The 25,262-nt window shown below is 34.8% G+C and overlaps 1 protein-coding gene across 10 annotated transcripts in view; it reads left to right on the forward strand.

Moving 5' to 3' along the window:
* The window catches only part of CDH18 (cadherin 18), a 903,322-nt gene extending 899,378 nt beyond the window's left edge, over nt 1–3,944 (forward strand). For all 10 annotated transcript variants that reach the window (XM_070245958.1, XM_023625812.2, XM_070245959.1 and 7 more), the window contains one exon: nt 1,521–3,944. Coding sequence is in view for 6 of the 10 variants with exons in the window: in XM_023625812.2 (XP_023481580.1) it covers nt 1,521–2,011 (491 nt within the window). In the remaining 4 variants the exon portion in view is untranslated. The remainder of the gene's footprint in view (nt 1–1,520) is intronic.
* The last annotated feature ends 21,318 nt before the right edge of the window (nt 3,945–25,262 follow it).

A 25,262-nucleotide genomic window follows, 5' to 3' on the forward strand; every position in this document is an offset into this window, starting at 1 on the left:
TATTCATTTTAAATTCATATTTCATTGGGTGTCCTGCGTTATTTGCTAAATCTGACAACCATACATGCCATATGAATGTACTTCTGATTATTATATTGTAAAGAATGTTTAAAATACTAATGAACCTAATAACTATCATCACAAAGCCTAGAATATCAGCTAGCCAAGAAGAGAACAGTCTGTAGAGATGAAGTAAAGGATTTGAGAGCTAATGGCACAAAGTAGAAGTGAGGTAATTCTTCCTACTTAGTAATGGTTTAATAGAGTGATCTGAAACTACTGAAAAATGGCCAAAGCAAAGTATGCAAGACCCATTTCTCTCAATGCATCCAATGGTTGTGAGCATACTAGTAATAAGGACTCATCCACTGAATTTGGTAAAGTTATTCTGACTCATGTCATACTGGTCACCTAGTTCCTTATTCCATATTTTTAAAATAATGAAGCAGAATATGGTAATGGAAACATTGTCACTTTGGATGTGAGAAGTTGTAGATCATGGCCCAAGCTCTTCCACCTGCCATTTATGTGATCTTAGACTTTATATCATAGTTACTCATGTAATCTTTCCTGAGTCTCAGTTTCCTCATTTTGAAAATGGCAAAAGCCAGGGCCGGCCCAGTGGTGTGGTGGTGGGGTTTGCACCCTTTGCTTTGACAGCCCAAGGTTCGCATGTTCAGATCCCAGGCATGGACCTAGACACCACTCATCAAGTCATGTTGTGGCAGTGGCCCACATATGACACAGAGGAAGAGTGGCACAGATGTTAGCTCAGGGACAATCTTCTCAAGCAAAAAGAGGAATATTGGCAACATATGTTAGCTTAGGGCCAATCTTTCTCTCTCTCTCTCTCTCACACACACACACACACACACAAAAGGAAAAGTAAAGAAGTCATGTAAAGAGAATTGTGCAAACTGGAAAATTCCTGAAACATAAATTGTGTACAAATAAAATAACATCTTTTGCAATTTGATATAGAAATGCAATTATTAATGCATGATAATATTATGGACAAAAGAGATCAACCACATAAAATATTCCTGCTTTGATTTCCAACAAAGCACCAAAAGTAAAGGGTTTAATGTAGGAGCTCCTTCCTATTTTACAGAAACCGAAAATATCCTGCCTTTAGTGTATCTCCCTACAAAAGTTAAGCATCTACATGTAGACCACCTCACATAATATTATTTTTCCAGTGAAAATCTCATATTGCTTTTCCATCATCTGTGTCCCTCTGTGTAAACACTGAATGGTTATACTGCAATGCAAGCCAAGAATCCTGATTGCATAAGATCAGTGATTCCCAATGTTTTGTAGGGATAATCATTTTTTACATTCTTTGAGATATTAAAAAATCTTGAAGTGTTATTCAAAGAGTGCAGAGACCAGGGTTGTGTTACACTGCAAGCTGAAATGAAATGTAATTGACGACAGGAGTTGGAAATTGCTGATGTCAAATCTTCAAGAGTTTCCTTCTTTTTTTTCTAACTCTTCATCCTCTTTGCATTTTTCCTCAGCAATTGTAGTACTTTTTATCACCCTGAGACGCAGCAAAAAAGAACCCCTGATCATTTCCGAGGAGGACGTGCGGGAGAATGTGGTCACCTATGATGACGAGGGGGGCGGGGAGGAGGACACCGAGGCCTTTGACATCACAGCCTTGAGGAATCCGTCCGCTGCTGAGGAGCTCAAGTACCGGAGAGATATCATACCCGAAGTGAACCTCACCCCCAGACACCAGACATTGTCCACCCTGGAAAGTATAGATGTTCAGGAATTTATTAAGCAAAGACTGGCAGAAGCCGACCTAGATCCCAGCGTTCCCCCTTATGACTCTCTTCAGACTTATGCCTACGAGGGTCAGAGATCGGAAGCGGGGTCGATCAGCTCCCTGGATTCAGCAACAACACAATCAGACCAGGATTATCACTACCTTGGAGACTGGGGACCTGAGTTTAAAAAGTTAGCTGAACTCTATGGAGAAATAGAATCTGAAAGAACAACTTAGGGGGCCAATTCTTGGAACACTCTAGAATTTGCTTCCTGAGCAAGTGGAGATATAACCTCAGCAATGACAAGGAAGAAGCCTGGAAACAGTACTTGGAACTGAGCAAGCTGTGCACAGCTACTGTAGAAACAAGTGCCCTTTTCATGATCGAAACTGGGTTATTTAATCGGAAGAAAGTCAAATTAAAAAAAAAATACAGAGAAAAAGCTATTGTTCCTTGTGTATATTTTCAATTGCTCAATAAAGTCTGTGGTACTGTTTAATTAAGAATACCTGAATTAAGCCAAACAATGATGTTTGTTTCAATATTTTGTGGTTTCTTTTAAAAAGCAAAACTAAACAGAAAGATTCAAAATCACTTACGACTCTGATTTCTAGGGGTGGTACACTGCAAAATGAAACTTGTGAAGGTAATCACAATCTCTTTTTTTCACTTTTCTGGGTGGACTCTCAACACCCACACTCTGTTATGGTGACAGATCTCATTAGCTTTGTCTTGTATTTAAATTACATGAGGTGTACCCGGGATACCAGACCACTCCATCATGGACTTGTATGTAAGTTTCATTTGCCCTCCCCACTTCTTTTCTCCATACGAAATTGATGGAGCATGGGGATTTGCTGCTTGAACTATAATGTATGCAACTTCTGTGCACCAGTTGTGTGCTGCTCTGAAGCACGGGCACTACTGTCTCTGTCCTGCCTGCCCCCTTTATTTTAATAGGAGAACCCCCTTTTTTTAAATGGATACAATGAATAGTTTAAGACATACTCAGATAATCCAATATGTCAGGGAAAGATTTAACTTCAAGAACAGCTGTAAACTTTATCCTGTACAAAATGTTAGAGAATTCTATTCTTTTATCCTTTTATTTTAGTACATTTAAATCAGCTGTTTGGATCATTTCTAAACCTAAAATTAGCTGTCAAAAATTTTGTTATTGGTTTTCGCTTCAGTCTGATTGGCTTGTTTATAACATGGGCAGTCATAAAAAATATGTACCTCACAAGATAGCAATGTAGTCTTAAAATTCATACACTTACGATTGACTTACCTTTGTTCCTTACACAAGTTCATACATTCCCCACTTCACTGAATAACTAGCCCCTTGTATATTTGAGATAGACGGGAAAATGTGTAGGACTAGGAGCAAAAAGTAGGAGATTCACACTTATCTTTGGACATTTCCACCAAAGTCTCTGAGCTTCAAGATCCCTACCTACAAAATAAAGATGGCAACAACTGCCCTGCCTACCTCACAGGGCTGTGTGAGGACCAATAAGCATCTGTAAAAATGCTTTGCCCTCTGCAAAGTGTTATGTTACATTAATGCTTGCAGATACTATCTAATTTTTAATTCCGTTAGCTTATAAATATATAGTTACATGCATTTGGAGTAAAATACTACGTTGTCATGGGAGAATATCATAAAACCTTCAACAGTGAAGTAACTGCTAACTAAACGTATAATGCATAAGTTTAATTATTTTGATATGTTCCCAGATGATAAGCTAATTTTCATGGAATTTCTTTGCTTTTTCCCCCTAAGTTGTTTAGATAATATTTTGCTGTGGTTGCACTTGGTCTTATAAGAATTCATAGCGTAATGGTCCTATTCTCCAAAAATGACCACCTTTATGTATTTCAGATAAATTGGAATCCTGAAACCCACAAATTAAGAATTATTTCAAAGAGGAGTTTTTTTTCTTTACTCTTTAAATTTATCATAATCTAGTGTCTTCAAAAGTGATATTACATTTTCTGTCTGATTCAATTTATCTGCAAAATTTTGAATTTTGCCTCTGTTTGAAACTGCCCTTTGCTATCATTTTACAGTTTTGAGGTATGAGAAGTAAGTAAATTTAATTTGAATAATTCTCAATTTGTGTTTTAAGCCTGAGGAATAAAATGTAATTTAAGTTTTTTACAACATTTTAGCTTTCCAGATGCTGCTTTATCATTTTTTATATCTCAATGGCGTGCATTCCAGTATGAAGCTACATCAAAAGAGACACTCAGGGGCTGTGGGGAATAACCTCTGGAAACACATACTCTATTATGCTAATGCTGGACTACAGTCATCCTGAAAGAAGGGTAAACCTTTCCAGAAGGACCGTGGATCCTGGTGTTTCGACTTTCCTATGCACAGAGGACTAGGAAAGCCAGATTTTCAAAGTCTATTAGGCTTTTGGATTTAGATTTTTGATAAACTATCCATGGCTTTGTTTTGTTTTTGTATTTTTTTAATATTCATCTATAACTTTGCAGATGAATGTTTAAAAGATAAAAATGTATGTATACATTTAACCATTTACGTAAAAGCCAAGGACCTCTGCATGGTTTTGAGTAGGAAAATATTTCCCTGATTTTGCAGAAAAAGCACCCTAGACCCATCTAATTTTTATTATGCATTATAATTATAATAAATTGCTCCTAAGCCCCTAGTATTAAATCTAATATGAAGGCAAAATGGAGCTTCTGTAGTCTTGAAATATTATGTTTCCATGTTAATGTATTTTAGAATTTTGTTGATAAAAGCATTCCAAGTATTATTTTTATTTGAACTCTGAAACAAGGCTATTATATCAGTATTATAAGTATGGATTGGGTCTCATTTTTATTTTCTTTGCTACTTTGAGTCGAGAAAAAAATAAGGATATATAAATACTCTGCAAATGGACTGAGGTCATTTAACACCCAATGCCTTGTTTTACAATCTGCAGTTTGTGAATGTCAGAAGAAAATTCGCAGTGTTTAGTGGGCAAAGAATTTGCTCCTTGACTCTGAGCATTCACTAGCCACAGTTAATCAGCTGTGGAATCATATGTGCTTCCATATAGAATCAGCTATGGAATCACTAATGTGACTTGGTGCATTTTATAAGCCTTAGTCGATATTTATAGATCTAAATAAAATATGACTTTGAATCAATTTCCTTTGTTCTAATAAGATAAATTTCTACAGACAGACCCTCTACAAAACGGTGGCTGCTAAATTAGAAGAAATATACATAGTTACAAGTTTTTTAATCCAAAGTGTTTCTTATGAGAATTTATAAATTCCAAATATTCTTTGTGCAAACACTAAGTTAATAGGTCTTGCAGAAATCACTAAAGATCTCTCATCAGAAATTGTTTCTATGACAAATCCGTACAAACACAGATTTGAAGAGGAGATTGAAGAGGAAATTATCACTGAAATAAGTCTCTATACAGAGTTAAGTTGTGACTTTCCTATAACCTGGTTCAAAAAAGAAAATATTCTAAGAGACATTGCATCCACATAACCATATACACACATATACGCATGCACATATATCTTCTTGAAGAATATTTGGAATGTAAAAGAATATTCAAAACAGTGACTTGGATAGTGATATGATTTAAATAAGTAATACATACAAAATTTTAGTACCCAACATATGGAAGATTTAGCTAGAAGTTAATGAACAGTTTTTGGCCTTTATTTTGTATCCAACCTTGGACTAACCTTCAGTGCTATCACTGACTGGAGTTGATTCACTGGTGTAGTTACACAGGGTGGACAAAATTATCAAATAGTTATAAATCTAAAATTTTAGAAATAATGATTCAATGGACACAATGTGGCTATTAAATACTAAGAAATGCTTTGATGTCGATGTTTAGTGTACTAAAACGTAGTCAGAAATCTGGGTAGAAGGAGAGAAGTGTATTGAATCCACCATTTTCAACAATATAGAGCTAGCTTAAATATACAATTAGTCATTGTTTTATTTGTTCTTACACACCTGCACCCAAAGGTTTGATTTGTTGCTTCCTGTTTGGTTTAGTTGAATGTATAGGGTAAACAAACAGAAATTCAGGTAGACATTCATTTCAGCAGCCATCAAGAAGCACAAGTTAACTGAGCATGGTAATGGGTACACTGGAACGTGCATAGATCCAACACTTTGGGGGTAAGTCTTCATCTGCTTATTAGTATGGACAGCTATTCAACAAATCAGAACTCTAAAGCTGATTATTCTGGAAAGAGAGAAGAGTGCCCTGTTTCCAACTCAAATTGTGCTTAACTTCAAGGTATGGTAGCATTCAATTAACTTACTTGGCTTTCAATTTCAAGAATAGAACAAATCTCAGAACAGTCCTTGGGAGATATGTACTCAAATTCAAATTCTCTCTCTCTTTTTTTTTTTGTCCTTTAGGATTAAAGGCAAATTAAATATTATCTGAAGGAAACAAAACCATTTCAACTTTTATTTTCTACCTCATCTACAGAAGGTAAATCTTTTTGCGATATAATAGTACAAATCTCATGAACTCTACTGCCAAAAGTAGCTGACAACCATTTGAAGATAATACTAGCACACAACTCACTCCCTTTTTTAAAGATTCCAAACAGATTTTTTAAATGAAAATATTAATAGTAACACTTTTTAACATGTCAAAAGATGTGTTTTAACTTTGACTTATACCAATGAAAGATGTAGTGAGGTGTTTTGTTTTTAATAAGGGAAGAGATCAGAGAACAACAAAACATATCTTTCTTTGAAGCATTGATGCAAAAAAAATGGTCTTAGGCTAGTGAGGAATGATTACGTTTATTCATTTTGCTGAATCTATGGAAATGAAGGATCTTTGTCCTTCAACACTGCAAAGACATCACACCTATTTCAGTAATGATTCCTTTTTAAAGTCTTAAGTGAAAGCGAGTGGAGAAAATAGGCATTCAAGGTCTCGCGAAATTATATCCTATGGGGAAGGCACACGCCATCTATAGATTAAGCTGGGTTCATCTGATGGTTTAGTCTTATTGTCCGGTGATATCAACTTGGGAAGTAAGAAAATGGGCTATAATAATTAGTGTCACTCTAATAATTTCATCAAGGCATCTTTTCTTATGTCAAAATGCATCAAATTTTTACTCTAAATCATCTACTTCTATTTTCAAAGTGCCTTTTAAAATGCCTTAGTTTCAAACAGAAATTCATACAATCTAACATTTATTAATAGAGTAAGATTTTCTAAACACGCTATATGTAAGATACTATTGAAGGCACCGAAAGGGATGTAAAGAAAAATGTCTTAGTGATAGGTGTTATCATCAATGAAACTAGACTCTCACTTGAGAGTTAGACCTGTAAAAAGCTATCGACAACGTAATATGTAGCAAAAAGTGGCAAGTGTTCTAATATAGGCTTGGATACAATGCTAGGAAAGGTGGCAGGATCACATCAAAACTGTGTCAGTGATGTGGAACACTGATGTACTACTCTATAGGACAGGGGGAATGATACAAGTGCAGAGGGAGGCAGAAGCAGAGGAATAAGTTTAAACAAAAGGACAAAAGGAAATTTCTCTATGTGGAATAGAGGATTCATGCAGGGAAATAATGATAATGTACAATGTTAAGAGAAGTTAGAGTTATATCTGAGGTGACTGAATGGAACTTATTCTTTAACCACTGTCATTGAGTTTGTTTCTCCCGCAAACAGGAAAGTGACCATGATCAGACTTCTCTTTTAGCAAACTGAGTCTTTCATTAATGTCTATCCTTCTGTAAAGATATATTAATGAAAGATTATAGAGTTATGTGTACCTACAGAAAAAAATATTAGACTACTTTAATTACTTCCAAAAGATAATTGTCTATTTCAGGAATATATCTTGAGAAGGTAAAAAAAAAAAAAAAAAAAAGAGCCATAGTTAATTTACATTTCAGGGTTTGAATGTTGCAGTCACTTAATCTTATCAAGTTATTCATCCTAGTAAAAATAAATTAAAATGAGGGCAAGAGAGATACTTTCGAGAAGAATACTTGTTCATATAAATTTATTCTTAACTGGATAAATGTGTCTATCTTCTATAGGTACTGTTATAGGTATAAAAATATTTTTGAAGTAAAAAGAAGTAATATCCAAATACCAAAGACCAAACTGATGCCTTAATAAAACTACACCAGTTATTTTTAAATAAATTGTTTTTAATAATTAACACAAAAGATGTCACATACTCTAATGTTTCGTGATATAAAAATTCCATTTGGATTTATTTTCAAAAAGTGACTATCATACAACATGAAGATTCAATGATTTGTTATTATCACAGGTAGACAGCCTGGAATCTCTTCTTTTATATCTTCTGTTTCTCACCTTTTCTTCTTTCACATTCACTTGCCTTTTTTTTTACAACCCTTGAAAGGCTATGTTTGAGTAATTGCTATATTTAATGTATTTTTCAGAACAAATTCAAGAAAATGTTTTTCAGAAACAGAAAGTCGTTATCATGTTATTTTCAGGGTTCTGATTTTCAAAGCATTTTCTCCCCCTCTGTCGCTAATCATGCTCTTCCTCACCATAAAATAATAAAAGAAAATTGCATTTAGAAAAGTACTCTGTGACAGTCACTTTCCTATGAGCTGGAGGTTTCAATCCATGATGGGGTTTGGTTTTGTAGTTCTCAAAACACTATGTATTTCCAATCTCCCGGAAGGCATCCTTCTTCATTCTTCCAAAGATAGCTGGGGCGAAAGGTTATTTTTGTTCATGTAAAATTTATTTCTAATATTTTAAATGGCTTCGATGACCTATTTTATGAGCCATTGAAATTAAAATAGTGCTTTACTCTTTACAAAGCATCTTCAATATTATGTTTTAAAAGTTTAAAGTATAATTATAATTTTCAAAAGAATAAGTATAATTTCATGGATATCCTTCCCTTCACTAAAAGAAAACTTTGAAAATTGGTTTTTCAGAAAAACTAACACTGAATAAATCTCCAAAATTTCATCACCTAAGTGAAGTTTTCTCTTTTCAATAGCACGTAAGTTTCACAATGGTCATACAATGATAATAAATGGCAATTAGCATATCAATAAAATACCACATTACACATTCTTTTAATACTATCTAATAGTTTGATTGGTTTGTCAATTGTCATGCTGTGGCAGCTGCGAGTTGCTATGACACTGAAAGCTTTGCCACCAGTATTTTAAATATCAGCAATGTCATCCATGGGGGACAGGTGTCAGTGGAGCTTCCAGACCAAGACAGACTAGGAAGAAGGACCTGTCCACCCACTTCCAAAACATTGGGCCATGAAAACCCTATGAATAGCAGTTGAACATTGTCTAAAAGAGTACCAGAAGGTGAGACAATGGCACAGAAAGACCAGGCAGGGCTTCACTCTCCTGGACACACGCTCACTGGGTGTGAGAATCCATTGGACAACACTAACTAGAGTTTAGGCTGAGATACAATGCTCAAGCTTCTTTTCGTTTGTGTTTCACTAAATTCTCATCAGATTATGAATTCTAAGGCATGGAAAGATATACACTCTTTCCTTTGCCTCCCATCAACATTTGTCATTTTCTTTCATTTTCGCAGTCTTAAATTAGCTGTCCCTCCCATCCTTAGCTGTCTCAGTTTCAGTTAGATGGAATGAGTGATACAGGAAAGTGAAATGCTTTATTGCAGCAAATAGTCTTGGAAAAACCATGTCAAGACTCAGCTTTCTTGATTCCTAATCAATGTCTTGAATTCAAATATTAAATTGGAAAATATTACCTGAAAATATCTATACCTAGATTAACCAGGGAGAAAAAACCTTAGGGTAAGGAGTCTAAGATTTACAACATGTCAGAAATCTGTGACTATGACTACTTGTATAAGTTTAAATGTAAATTTAAACATTGTTTTAATTCTCCTTTAGTTTAAAATAGAAATAACAATATCTTTATATTTACCTCACAAAGTTGTTATGAATACCAGATGTGATTCTGTGTGTGAAACATAGAAATGAGTAAAATTCTTGGCAAATTGAGTACTCTTATTATTATGGTTTCTTTTTTGCTCCCGCAAGCTTTCCCTCAGGAAATTGTGACTTGGATTGTATATTACAGTTATGAAGGCTTTGCAAAGTTTCAACATAGTCTTAGCATGGAGATGTATTCTGCATCAAGCGGGGAAAGAAAACAATCATTCTAGTTTGAGCACATTCGATCCTTCTTTTCATCATGCAGAAGACAAAAGAGATTATAATTGCTATATTTCACTATGTGTATTGGATTTCCTTTAATACCCTTAGTACACAAAAATCTAAATATCAGATTAGACTAATAAATTAGAATTGTGTTATAAATTAGACTTACTCTTAACTTCCCCTTTGTTTCAGCATCTTTTTTAGTACAAATCAGTTTCTCTTGTTGATACGATTATTTTAAAAACATGAAATTTAATTCTTATGATTTTTTTGAAAAATATAATTGAATCATTTAGAGCAAGAATATTTGGAGGTTTATGAAAACTTAAACTTCAAGAGAAACAAAGCTCACTAGCATAGCCATGAAGCATATTATTTTCTTTTTTTGTGTCTGAGAGAGAATGGCCCTGAGCTAACATCTGTTGCCAATCTTCCTCTCTTTGCTTGAGGAAGATTGTCGTTGAGCTAACATCTGCGCCAGTCTTCCTCTGCTTTATGTGGGATGCAGCCACAGCATGGCTTGATGAGTGGTGCTAGGATCTGAACCTGTGAACCCTGGGCCACCAAAGAGGAGTGTGCAAACTTAACCACCACGCCACCGAGTTGGCCCCAGCCATGACGTATATTTTGCATGATTAAGGAAACATAATTCTATAATGTCTGAGAGCTCTTTGAGGGAATTATAGGGACCTTATCATGTCTAATAACACCATGTTATTATACAATAATTAATAAATACTCAAATATAATAAACACTTAAATATCATCCAGTGCTCGGAAATTCTTAAATAGGGTAGATACGAAGCAGGGTCTAGAAGAAAACCATCTCCTTCAAATTCGACTTTTCCCTTTATTCTACACACAACCCAGAGGCACTAGGTTGTGAATTTTCATTCATACATTATTAATTTTGATAGAGTTATATCTGCAAATAGAGAATAGAGTCTATTCTCCAACTTCAATCAAAGAAGAATGTTCCTATTTGAGGAGATACTGAATAAAATAAAAATGATTTATTTAGAGGTTAATCCTTCACCTGCCAGACCATAAAAGTTCATATTCCACAGATAGGAAAATAAATATTTGTTTTCATGAAACATAACTTCCTTTTGAGAAAGTTAACATTGTTGTATTTTATTAGCACAGAGCAACTTAAGAATATTAAGGCAGGTTTTATTGGAAACAAGAGTACATTTTGAGGGAATTTCTGCTGTCCTTTATGTCCCAATCATAGACCAGCCCCTCTCTGTTAAATGGCAGCTTCATCTTTTGTTCATAAAAAGGGAGGAATCACTAATTAAGTAAAATAACAGAATTCCACACTTTTTGCTTTCTCTCTCCCAAATCTTATTTTGCTTCAACAAACGAATTTGACATCTAGGACTCTTCAGAAATCCCTCTGAAGTCTTCTTCAGTAGCTACTTATTTTTCTGTCAGTTAGTTAAAGGACTATTCTCTCAAATTTTCATTCAGCCTTTACACCAGGAAGACCATTGAAGAAGTTCAAAAAGAGAATTTAAAAAGCGAAGTAGAAAAAAATCAGAGTACTGGTGAAATTGCACATTTTCCCAAGAGTGTTACTCCCAGAACATTTCATCACTGCTTTTAGCTAGTGGTTTCTTAAAGCCTAGCCAGGTTACACTCAATTTTTGGAAGAAAAAATTAAGTAGTAGGGGAACTGAACTTTTTATTTCCCAAAATGAAGGTTATGACAATATTACTTACTATAGAACAGAACTTGACCATAGGGAAGGAAAAGTAAATAAGGAATTGTGTTATAAAATGCTAGTGACCATGCCTAGGAGATTAAAGCCAGGGGTAGATGGAGGTCAGAATATTTGGAGTTGGAGATTTTCTCATATGGCAAAGGGGGAACTGAGAATCTTTAGGGGGCATTATAGAGCATACAGGCAAGGATTTCATTGTACTCAGTCATACTTTTAAATAAAAACACTTGCCTATCATGAGGCACTGGGGCTGGCAAAGGTCAGTTTGGCAAATCAAATGAAAAAAGGGGGACAAAAAAACACCTCTTTGAGGAATGAAAATGCCCCATATTATCCATATTATTACAACAAAAGACTTTAGCGAATCAGGACAGATAAGTAATGGCAGTCTCTTTCTGTATGACCTTTAGAAAGCAAATTCTTGGTAATAGGAAAAAGTACTCAACAAGGATCCCTCCTTAGGAAAGCCTGCAGTGGCTGAATTTTCAGCTAGAAACTGGAAGGAAAAATAAAGTTACCCGGGGCTGGCCCAGTGGTGCAGCGGTTAAGTTCTCACGTTCCACTTCAGCAGCCCCAGGTTTGCCGGTTCAGATCCCAGGTACAGACCTATGCACCACTTGTCAAGCCTCAGCAAAAAGTGGAGGATTGGCTGCAGATGTTAGCTCATGGCTAATCTTCCTCAAAAAAGAAATAAAATAAAATTAATTGAAAAAATAAAACAAAATAAAGCTACCCTGATATAATATTGAGGGAGAAATTTTAGGAATCGAAATCAAATCATTAAAGGAGGAATTAACCCTCAATCTGGGAACATAAAATTTACAGTTGTTCTCAGGTCCAGGTCACAACACGCAGTAGACAAGATCTTACAAGAAGCACAGAAATAATAACAACATTTACCAGTTCCTTGTGAATCTTCTATGTATCCCATGTGAAGTTACCTTGAAAGACTTCTTCCTACATCCCACAGAACATTAAGCTTTTCCAGGAAAAATGATTGGAAAAATTTCAACCCTGAGCCATGAATACTTTGAGATATTTCAAAATATTTTGAACTAGAAAAACAGCAGTAGAGAAGTCTTATCACAATTAATAATGGGTGAATAACAATTAACAATCAGGTGTCCCTGGGTGATGAGTAGGATGAAAAGGAAAACAGAATTTGGACGAGACGCCAGGTTTTCTTTGATATTCTGCATTGTATCTATTCAGTTTAAGAATTTCCAAGCATTGGGTGATCTTTGAGTATTTATTATATTTGGGTGTTTATTATTTATTGCATAATAACTTGGTGCTTTGATACTTGATAGAGTCCCTGTAATTCCCCGAAAGAGCTCTCAGATTGCAATAGGGCTCCCTGAGGTTACCAAACACATATATTCTCATGCTATGAAAGAGCCCAATGCACCAAATCATGAGTGCTCTACTGCTGAACTTATCATCAATGTAGTCATTGATTCCCTAACCATTAAAGAACCAGGAAGAGACTGTGTTCAAGGGATAAAAAACAGTCATTGATGAGAGTCGGATTTACTAGTTCATGACAATTTTTAGTCATGAAATATATGCATATTTTATAAATATTTATACATGTATAAATAAAGAATTAATATATTTAAATCTCCTATGAGCATATGCCCAATAACATTATTTTCTACTCTCCCAATGGTAGCCACTATCTTGTCTTTTGCTTTTCCTTAAAATTTCAGCAATATTTATCTTTGTGCCTTAATTCGATTGAATAATAATTTCTTCCGTGATTTTTTTCTCCCTAATATATTTTTTTGAAAGCTCACATTTTAGCATTGGCACATTTATCATTTAGCATTTAGCATTGTCAGTAATCCTGGTAGGAGGAGGGTCTTTGGAGCAAAAATCATACCAAAGAATTGTCCCTGGTTGAAACAATTGTTTCTGATGTTCACACTCTGGTATTTGTGAGTTGCTACTCAAGGAGAGTTCTCAGGAATCTCCTAGAAAGTCAGGTTAATGTCAACCAAGGGAATTCTGCGTAAAAGGCACTCATAGTGTCTTGGAGTGGGTGCACTCACCAGGAGAGAAAATCTAGCTAGGTTGAGTACTCCACCTCTAGCCTGTTAATTGACAGTTTTTAAATGTTAATAAAACTTTGCATTCCTAAAAGAGATCCAAAGTATATATTATATATTACTCTTTTATAAAAGTTGAGGGACTCAATTTGCTGGTATTTTGACTTCGTTTTCTGTATCTATATTTGTGAATGCCATTTACCTACTGTTTTAATTTTTCGTATTGCCTTTTCTAACTCTGATGTCAAGGTTATTCCAGCATCAGAATAAAAATTAGAGCCCTTTACCATAGTTTTATTATTTGGAATAAGAGTCGAGAAATCCATTCTTTGAAAACCTGATGGAACTCATCTGTAAAATTATCTGGGCCTACATCGAGGGAGAGGAAAGTGAAGAAGAGTGAGATTTTTAATTCTTGATTCAAATGTTTAATGCTTATAGGAATATTCAGATTTTCTAATCCTTCTTGAGTGAGTTTTGGTAAAACTACACTTTTCTGGACATTTATTGTTTTAAAATTTTTAGCAAGAAGATGTTCACATTGTCTTACAAACTTTTTGGTATCTACTGCATCTGCATTATTTATTATTATTATTTTTATCCTAAAATGTTTTTTTTGCCTCTCCCCTTTTCTTTTTAACAAGCTTGAAAGAATTTTGCCAATTTTATCATTTTTAATGAATAATATTCAATTTTCATATTTCTCCCCCTAGTATACTTTTTAATTTCCTAATTTCTGCTCTCAGCTTCATGCTCTTTAAAATTCCTTCTGCTTTATTTGGCTTTTTAAATTGATCTTTATCAACCATTTTAAGTTTGAAACTTAACTCATTTGAATTAAGATTTCCTTACTTTCAAATGTTAGCCTTCCAAGATACAAATCTTTCCCCCACCCTCTTATAATGGCTTATCTGTATTTATTAGGGCAATACTATGCTATAACATACAAGAGTCCAAATGTCGGTGGTTTGTCAGAATAGAAGTTTATTTCTTGCTCTGGTAAAGTCTAGGTAAGTGTCCCTGACATGTAGTTGCATGTCTCCCAAGCAGTGACCCGTGAATCCAGTCACCTTCCATTTTGTTTCTCTGATATCCTTTAGGTCATGAAGTCATCTTCTGGACCCTCTGAATCCAGTTCCCTTCATGGAAAAGACAGACTGATCCACTCACTTTCTATTTGGTGAGACCTGGTACCATGGCTCACCTAGTTGAAAGAAAAGGTATGAAACATTACTGGCTATGCAGCTTGTTAGAGTTCAATGCCCAAGGTATTCATGGGTGACTGGTCATGCATACATCCTCTGCCTACACATAACAAAATTCCAGACTCCCAGAAGTAAAGAAGATGTTCAGTATATACCATATATTTTTGCACAAAGAGTTTAAGTAACGTAAACCATGCTTACCAGATAGGAAACTGTGGGAAGTCTCCCAAAATCCAAGTTCTCAGATAACAGCCAGGGGCAAATTGCAAGCAGGCCTTTGTAAGGAAAGCAGTCCTAGGTTTACTACGTTAATTCTTTTCTACAAACTTACCTTGTTGTTTTTTGGGAGAAAGTGTCCCATTTCTCGCCATTAAGTATGTTAAATTTAGGTTTCTTGGTAGATGTTATTTATAAAGTTGAGGAACTTCCCACCTATTCCTAGTTTGCTGAGGGTGTTTTTCATAAATGGGCGTATTAGTCAGGGTTCTCTAGAGAAACAGAACCAATAGGATATGTATATATATATAGAGAGAGAGAGAAAGAGAGACAGAGAGACAGAAGGAGATTTATTGTAAAGAATTAACTCAAGCAATTATGGAAGCTGGTGAGTCCAAAATCTGCAGTGTGGGTGGCAGGCTGGAGACTTGGGATGCCAATCGTATAGATGAAGTCCAAGGACATTCTGCTGGAGAGTTACCTCTTGCTCTAGGATGCTAGTCTTTTTGTTCTACTCAGGCCTTCAGCTGATTGGATGAGGATACCCACACTGAGAAGGAAATCTGCTTACTCAAAGTTCACCATCTCATCTAAAAACATTCTCCAGGGGCCGGCCCCATGGCCGAGTAGTTAGCTTCACGCCCTCTGCTGGTTTTGCTGGTTCAGATCCTGGGCGTGGACATGGCATCGCTCATTAGGACATGCCACAAATAGAAGGACCCACAACTAAAATATACAGCTATTTACTGGGGGGATTTGGGGAGAAAAAAAACAGAAAAGAAGAAGATTGGCAACAGTTGTTGGCTCAGGTGCCAATCTTTATAAAAAGGAAAATTCTCCAAATTGATACATAAAATTAACCATCATAAAGGGTGTCAGATTTTGTCAAATATTTTTCCTGCATCAATTTATATGGGTACATAGCTTTTCTTCTTTCGCCTGTTTATATAAAAGATTCTGTTGACTGATTTTCTAATGTTGGAATAATCTTGAAAATCAGAAGTAAATCCCATTTGGTCTTGGTAATTTTGTATACTGCTGTATAATAAAGACTTTGTGTAGTCTTTGTCTTGGGTTCTTGGGATGGAGCTTCTAAACCTCTGGAATTTCCTGAGTGATGGGGGGGTCTTTGTTATTTACGGTGGGCCTTTAGGATCATTCCTTAATTTATGCTAATGAGATGACTTACAGAGGCCCCCAAATAGTTTCAGGATGAACAAAGGGTGGGAGCTGACCATGCCAGAAGGGCCCACAATGTGATTTGAGGGTTGGATCTTTGAGCCAGGTGACATCAGCCTAAACTGAAGGGAGTGGAAGGGGCTGGAGATTGGGTACAGTCACTTAGACAATAATTCAATCAATCGTACCTACATGATGAGACCCAATAAAAACTCTGACACTAAAACTCAGTTGAATTTTCTGGTAGTAAGCACCTTGATGTGTCAGGAGGGTGGCATGTTCTGATTCAACAAGGAGAGGACATGATGCTTCCACATTTGGGATCCTCCTAGGCTTCTCTCTATAGTTCTCTTCATTTGAGAGTTCTTAATTTGAATCCTTGATAGTAAAATAGTAATTGAAAATGTAGCATTTTCCTGAGTTCTGTGAGTTACTCTACTAAATTATAAAATCTGATGAAGTTAAGGGAATCTTAGAATTTGTAGCCATTTAGTCAGAAGTGCAGATGGTATGGGGACCCCTGAATTTGTGGCTGGTGTCTGAATTGAGAGCAGTCTTATCGGGGGCTGTGCCCTTTACCTGCAGAGTCTGTGCAAACTCTGGATAGTTCGTGGCAGAACTGTATAGACCACATTGGATTCAATTTAATTTTTTGTTGAGGATTTTGGAATTTATGTTCAAGAAAGATATTAGTCTGTAGTTTTCCTTTCTTGCAATATCTGGTTTTAGTCTTAGGGTAAGGAAGACCTCATAAAATGAGCTTTGAAGTGCTCACTCTGATTTTATTTTCTAGAACAGATTGTCAACAAGTACTATCATTAATTCCCCAAGCATTCGGTAGAATTTATCAGTGAAACCATCTGGTTCTGGTTCTTTCTTTTTTGGAAGTTTATTAATTATTGATTAAATTTCCTATGAGACATATCTATTGAAATTATCTTTCTCCTCGTGTCAGTTTCATTAGTTTACATCTTTTAAGGAATTGCTCCATTTCATCTAATTTGTTGAGTGTTTATAATATTCCTTTGTTATCCTTATAATATCCACAGGATCTCTTGACTTATATTGCCTTTCTGTTCTTGCCTGATGTCTACTTTTTTCATTAACACTTTTAATGTATTAATCGTAATTCTTTTATATTCCAGAAACTTTGTCATAACTGAGTCTGATTCTGAGGCTTGCTTGGTATCTTCAGATTGTTTTTTTTCTTATCGTTCAACATGTCTAATAACTTTTGGTTGAGAGCCAGATATGAGTGATTGGGTAACAGAAACTCAGGTAGGTAGGCCTTTACTGTGAGGTTCTGTGTTAATCTGGTCAGGAATTGGACGCTGTTTACTGTTTGTGTTACCTGCACATGCCAGAGAACACAAAATCCTCTATTGTTCTTGTTTCCATCTTTCCTATTGTTTTGAACTCCTTCTTCAAAAGAGTCTGTGTCTTGCAGCTCTTTAGATTGTAATCCACTGTTATTATACTGTAGCCCTGGTGATAAGGTGGTAAGATGTGGGGAACAGGAAGTGTCCTACAATCTTATAATTAAATCTGGTCATTTTTGGTTATTCTGTGTCCTGGGCTGTAATTTTTCAGAAGTGCTTCTTAGCTTCCCCCTCCCTTATCCTTAGCCTAGAGGTGAATGTAGTCAGATAAATGCTCTTCCCCTAGGTAGGATAAAGTGCTGATAAAACCTTTTTTTTCCCTTTTCTCCTGTTACAAAGAAGGCTCTGTGTTTATTTCTCAATGGTTAATTTTTCCCTCACCTTGCTAAAGCCAGCAGGAAATCTTTCTGGGCTGTTCAATGAAAGAACCTGATGGAATTCTTACAGGTAAAGCTCACAAAATTGCAGACCCCCCCAAGACTGAGGCCTCAGGATTTTCTCATGCTCATGCTAGTCCACAATCAGCTTCTAGCAATTTGTCAAAATGACCATTTAAGTGTCCCTACCAATTTTTACTCCAACGGCTTCTGATCCAGGCAAGCAAATTTTGGCTGTTACTCCTTGTATCAGCATGTCTCCCAGGATATCTGTGTGGCAGTTTGTCCTGAGGCCTCATTTCTCTGTCAGATCCAAGAAAATTCATTGATTTTTAGTTTATTCAGATTTTTTCTTCTTATAAAAATAGGAGTGATGATTTCCAAAATTCTTACATGTTGGAGCTGAAACCAAGAGTGACTGGTCATTTTTAATACACTCATTCTTCTATCATACATTCAATAAGCACTTCTGCTTATTTAAATATATAGATTGTAGCTATTTTAATTAGTATTTTTTATTTCCATAATCCTTGGTCTTCTCGTCTTTGAGGTGACCCTGGCGATGTCTGAAGAGCAGAGACTAGCGGTCCCCACAAATTCTGCCCCGATTGCAGATTTGTGAGCAAAATAAATGATTGTTGATATTGAAAACCACCAAATTTGAAGTGATTCACCGTGAATTAATAAAAAACTGGAATATGTAGATTAAGGGAAGATTTTTGTTGTTGTTGTCTTGTCCAGCACTAGAGTTACTGTCAACCGGGAACTATATCAAAGTAAATAATCTGTTTGGTTTGACGATGCTTGCATTTTAGGTCCTTTTCCTACCTTGCTTTACAGCTAGGATATGTTTTACCAATTTGTAGAGGCAGATTGTTGTTAATCTCACCTAATTCGCTTAGATCGAGACCCAAAACTGTGATGGACTATTCTCATTCCTATGTCCTTTTACAGTGTGATTTTTTTCTTAATTCTTACTTTCATTGATGTTTCACTTTTCTTCATCCTAGATTTATGAGAAAGTTTTTAATCTGAATTCCCAACTTACATGAGACAATATGCTTTTTCTCCCGTCTCCCTGTAGTCCTTTAAAATATAATTTCCAGGTCATCAGTGAGTGACAGAAGCCCATAGGATAGCTGCTGGCTAGAGGACTTGTTTTGCTTCCTGGATCCATGCTTTTTCATTGTTTTGAGCCTGTGAAGATTTTCTTTATATAATTGTCTGCTCAGCAGTGTCTTTTAAAAGTAGGTCTTTGTTTTTTATCAAATATTTGAAGTATTTTGTGCAAAGAAACTTTTTTGTTTTTTAAGATATCGTGTTCCCTTGTTGCCAGGAAGAGAATTAGTTTGCATTTGTACATTCTTATTTTAAAACTCTCATTTCAGAACAATTCTTCCAAGGATCGTGACCAATCATGCCAGCTATATCTCAAAAGAAAACCAGTTGTTATAATTATATCGAACTTCAAATTAAAAGAAAGTAAATGCAAAAGAAATGGTCAGCCGTGTCCAATAAATTTAGGTTGAGAATATATTTATTCCCATCACTTGTTTCTATTTTTTTGGAACATTCAGGTAAATGAGGCAAATAGCCAACTTTTAGTGAGGATCTTCGGGGGTCGTAAAGCAATTAGCATTCACAATAGTTGATTACTATCACTCCATAGGCGAAATTCTTATCATAGCTCATGCTTCCCTTGGGAGCATTCTCCTTACTTAAGAATCCATGTAAAAATTTTACTTTCACAAAAAGAGTGTGAAGGCTCAACTTTGAGGCCCCTCTTATCTCCTATACTCAAGTTCTTCATGTGCTGAACATATATGTGTGTACACATATGAAAAATTAGAACTCCCTACAATTTTCAACCACAAATCTCTGCTAAATCATATAAATTAATGCAGTAGTATATTCATCCATTAAAATAATATAGAGAGTTACCTAGTCATGTATTTTCAAATTCTAAGTGTGTAATATGGTAGGTCATATTTTTATTACCATATTTCTAAATTTATTGTATTATGATCTGGGAATATGACTTTAATTTTTGAACATTTAAAAGATTGTAGCCAAGTGATTTGATAAATATTCTTTTAAATATTCCATGGGTATGCAAGAAAATTTATTCTGAGTTCAAGGGATGTGATGTTTTATATATTGAAAAGTGGCTAGTTATATAATAGAAAGAATAAATGTTTTTTCCATTAGCAATTTTAGATGGTGTCCTGTTCAAGTCCAGTTTTTAGTATTTTAAGTGAGAATTCTGATACTAAATAGTCTATTCTTTTTTTCATATTTTCATAATTTATTCTTTCTCTCAGCAGCTTATCAAATTTTCTTGAATTCAAGATATTCACAGTGTTGTCTAAGTTTGTATTATTTTTCAGTATTTCAATCTTTTGCACTAAAGGCATGAGTATTTCTCCATCTTGTATGTATTGCATTCCATTATTTGTTCAGCTATTTCTCTCTCCCATGTGCTTCTTTTCTTGTCATAACAGTATTTTTATTAACGTGTAGGAGTTATTGAAACTCTTATTCCTTCATATTTTTCTCTCTGTATTTTTACTTTAAGTTTTTAGATGTGTCTTTGAGTTGGTATCAGAGGTCACTAATTTAAAAATTGATGGTCATGTTCACCATATTCTGTCCATATGATAGTCACAGCCACCCTCCAATTCATCTGTTTTGTTATGGTTTTTGTTGTTGATTTTAAGCTCTAGAAAGTTTTTATGTGATTCAGCTTGAATCTCCTTAAATACTGCCACGCCGTTTATATGCAAATATAGTCTGTTTGCTTTGCTGGCTGTTGGTTTAGGCATCAGGTTTAGTTTTCTCTGTCTTTACACTGGTGCTATCCAATGGAGATACAGTGTGAAATTAAATGTTAGAGTAATGTATAAATATGAGTATTTATATAAATATAGAAGAGTAATTTTACATTTTTTTAATTTCCACATTAAAAACAAGTGATAGGAAACAGGTAAAATTAATTTTGACAATATATTTTATTTAACTCAATATATCAAAAAATATCAAATACATCAAAATATTACTTCAATATACGATCAATATATATCTAGTAATAAAATACTTTATTTTATTTTTTGTTATATTTTTAAACTGGCTGTAGGTTTTACACTTTAAACACATCTCAATTCAGTCACCAAATTCTCACCAGTAAAAATGAAATGTAGTCTTCAGACATTGTAGCCACATTTCAAGTGCTTAGTAGCCATATGTATCTAGTGACTACTGTATTGGGCAATTCAATTCTAGTACTTGATTATTTTAGTATATTGTTATTTGACAATTTTTCTTCTGTTCAGTCTGGTTTTTGAAAACACAAAGGATGGAATTTTAAATAGTCTCCTGTTCTTTACCAATTAGGACAAGGGAGGCCTCAGCTAACCTATTTAATTCTTTCTCTTCACTTTTTTGGGGCCAGAGATAAGGGGGATTTTGACATAAGGCCAATATCATGTGTCCCTTAGGGTCAAGCTATGAACAGATACACAGTCACGCACAAGCATGACAATCTCGAAAAATGTGCAAGGAGGATCTGATAAACTTCGGCAGTCTTTCATGATAAAACCTTTTCGGAAACCAAGGACAGAAGAGACATAACTTGATGAAACCTCTTTACTTAAAATGAAGGTAGAAACAATTATTTTCATTGTGAAATCTATTAGGAACAAGAGTAGGACACTATTTAGTGAGTCTGCTATTCAATATATGGAAGGCCTGACAAGAAAAAATGAAAAAAAGACTTTTAGTGACGAGAACTGCAGGGAAAAAACTGCCTTTTCTTGAGAACATTTGATTGTCTAAGTAGAACATCTGAGAAAATCAAGCAACAACTTAGTAGTAAAAAGAGATTAGCAGTATTACTGAACACAAGTGTGTTGGGGATAAGTGCGTACCTTTTTAAACAAAAATAAACAGTTTTAAATAAAATACAAATGAAAGAATTTATTATTTAAAATAAAAACAAGTTCTCAAACTTTTTTCTTTTTTTTTTTTTTTAAAGATTTTATTATTTCCTTTTTCTCCCCAAAGCCCCCTTGTACATAGTTGTATATTCTTCGTTGTGGTTTCTTCTAGTTGTGGCATGTGGGACGCTGCCTCAGCGTGGTCTGATGAGCAGTGCTGTGTCTGCGCCCAGGAATCGAACCAACGAAACACTGGGCTGCCTGCAGCAGAGCGCGTGAACTTAACCACTCGGCCACGGGGCCAGCCCCTCAAACTTTTTTCAATTACCTGAAATATGGATCTGTTTCCTTGCAATTTATATTTGGATTCTACGTAAATGTCATCTTTAACAACTAATTCCAGCACTCGATGTTTATGGTCAGAAAATTCCATATTATAATATGTAGAAAGATGACTTTTGTGGCATTGTAAGCATGAAGGCAGCACAATATCAACTGTCAAATTTTTGATGTGTATTCTAAACAGTTTTTCACGAAATGTATTTAATGCTTTATCCCTTAGCAATATTCCTATTCTCATTGAGGCTTTGCTATGAAATTTAGGAACACTGCCTTGTTGGAAAGGCAGGCTCTATCCCGTAACCTTCTTTACTTGGTGGATTAATTAGTATGCTTTTCCTTCTAATCAACAGTGTCAAATGTTCTATTGAAAATGTATCACTGTAACCAAAATAACTGATAATTTATCTCTGGATACTATGTCATAGTGCTATTCAATATAATATTCATCAATAATAAAAATTTCATGGTAGCTAGAAGCCACATATACTATTGTGCAACTGAGAAACTGAATTTTTAATTTTATTTAAATTTAATTGATTTTAAATTTACATAGTTGTGTTCATGGCTAGTGGCTACCATGTTAATTAGCATAGGTATAGATCAATTCAGCCATTAGAAAAACGTATCATCTCTTAGTGTATTCCATCTTTAAACATTATCATATTCTTAAAAATTATGTCCAGTTTTGAACTTTCTGGAGATAATCCCTCCATTCATAGATCAAAAGAGGAACAATTTTCTTTCCAAACCAAAATATATTGATCTTGATTGTAGTATCCTCAGAGTACTCTTGCACAGGCTCACTTAATAAATGAACCAATAAACTCGTTAAACAGGAAAAAACATTTTGTGTATTAGGAAAGCAGAACCTATTTGGCTTCATTGATAGTAGACACAAACTGTGTCTTGCTACTGTGTTGCTCCCTACTTAGCAACCCATGGTGTAGATCTGAATAATCGCCCAAACCTCGACATTAGGAAGAATGAGCAAATATACACCCATTCCTTCCCTTTCTTCGTAATCTGCTTAAATAACCTGATGCCATGTATGACACAGTTTTAGGCCTAAAGGGAAATCTAGTTTATATCTCCAAATATTCTATGAATTAAATAAATCATTTATGTTCAAGCAAAATAAATTATTATGTTCTGTCTTTTTTCCACCAGCAAAACTATCATGAGAATCTTAAATTCACTTGGTTCCAAATGGCTACTGAACTTTTTTTTTAAGTTTACAAATTTATTGAGGTATACTTGACACAAAACAGAGTTCACATGTTTAAAATACTCATTTTGATGAGTTTTGACTTATGTGTATATTCTTTAAACCATTACCACGCTCAAAATGTCAAAAATTTCTACTAAAATTTATTTAACAGAAAAGTGAATGGAACTAAGAAGTCAGATATTTTACAATTTTATATTCTACATGGAATAAGTTAATGAGTATCTCTACTACTGATGGAAAATACGGTCAATAAATAATATCGCCACTTGGATCTTTAAGATCTAACTTTTAGAATAAATACTAAATCACCACAGCATGCAGAGAAGAGAGAAAGTCATCCCTTGTCAACCAATGCCAATTTCATTTAGTCACCCATCATAGTCAGCTTGTGCTACATAAGCATTTGTACAATGGAATTCAAAGCACTTGCATAATAACAGAATAAGAAACTTGGCTCTCTGCCCAAAGAAGTCAAACTTTTATGGGATGTCATTTTATGTGTCCCCGAGGAGCTAGTGACAATATTAATCCACAAGTGTTGGAAAATGGCCATTCTGAAGTAAAATGAGATTTCATTTTATGAAATGAGAATGAAAGTATGCAATGAGAAATGCTGTATCTGTTGGAATTTTGTGTACACTCATATAATTCAATTTCTTAGAGTTTTCATTAAATAGATGTTTACATGTGTGTGTGTTAGAGATTGCTCTCAATATCCCATAATTTATTTGCCTTTTCAGAACTCCAGTTACTTCTATCTGTTATTTTATAATAATTTAGGGTGTATCCAGTCCTATGAAATGTCACATAATCATTATCGCAAAAAGTATTTGTCTAGCTCCTTACAACTTATAAACATAACTTTGATTAATAGCTATGATTAATAGCTTTTGACGTAGGCAGAAAAGTTGTTTTTGTAGTTTATTTTCTTTTTTTATTTTACAGGAGAGGAAACTAAAAGTCAGGAATGAAAGAAAACTCACAAGCTACCTAACAGTGATTGGGTTAAAGAAAAACTCTTTTTCATTCTCACACTGTGGATTCTGGTTCTCTGAATCACTGATTCAATTTAAATTTAACTTAGCTTCCAAACATAAATAGCAGGCATGTAATATAAATGGCCAAATGCCTAATGGCTGATAGTATCTTGCCAAATAGTCAAATAATAATATGAAAGCAGCATGATGGATTAAAAAAAATCAAACTGAAACCAAGAAACAAGGCTGTAGTCCTATCTCCCTGATGACAAGCTACATGGTGTAATGCAACTCTTATTATTACTGAGTGTGTCTACTCATCTTTAAAGAGGATGGTAAGCCATGTGATCTCTAAGTAAGTTCAGACCTCAAAAATTCTACAGCTTTTTCTTTTCATTGCCTTATCTGACTTCACTCAATTTATGGTGTTTTGTTTTTAACATTTAATCATCGGTACCATGAAAGAGAATGGATATTCCTAAGGATGCACACCTAGAAACTTTAGTTCTTTCATTGACGTGCTCATTTCCAGATTCCCTGACAACACTCTCGAAAATTCAGTGTTTGCACTCCATAGTCAGATGCAAGTATTTATTTATGATCTCTGCATGCTGAAACTTGTGAATCTGTTCTGAAATTTTGACTTAATTTTGCCATAAATTGTTAATGATTCTTCAGTATC

The sequence above is a fragment of the Equus caballus genome, chromosome 21, assembly GCF_041296265.1.
Source record: "Equus caballus isolate H_3958 breed thoroughbred chromosome 21, TB-T2T, whole genome shotgun sequence".
In the NCBI taxonomy this organism is placed as follows: domain Eukaryota; kingdom Metazoa; phylum Chordata; class Mammalia; order Perissodactyla; family Equidae; genus Equus; species Equus caballus.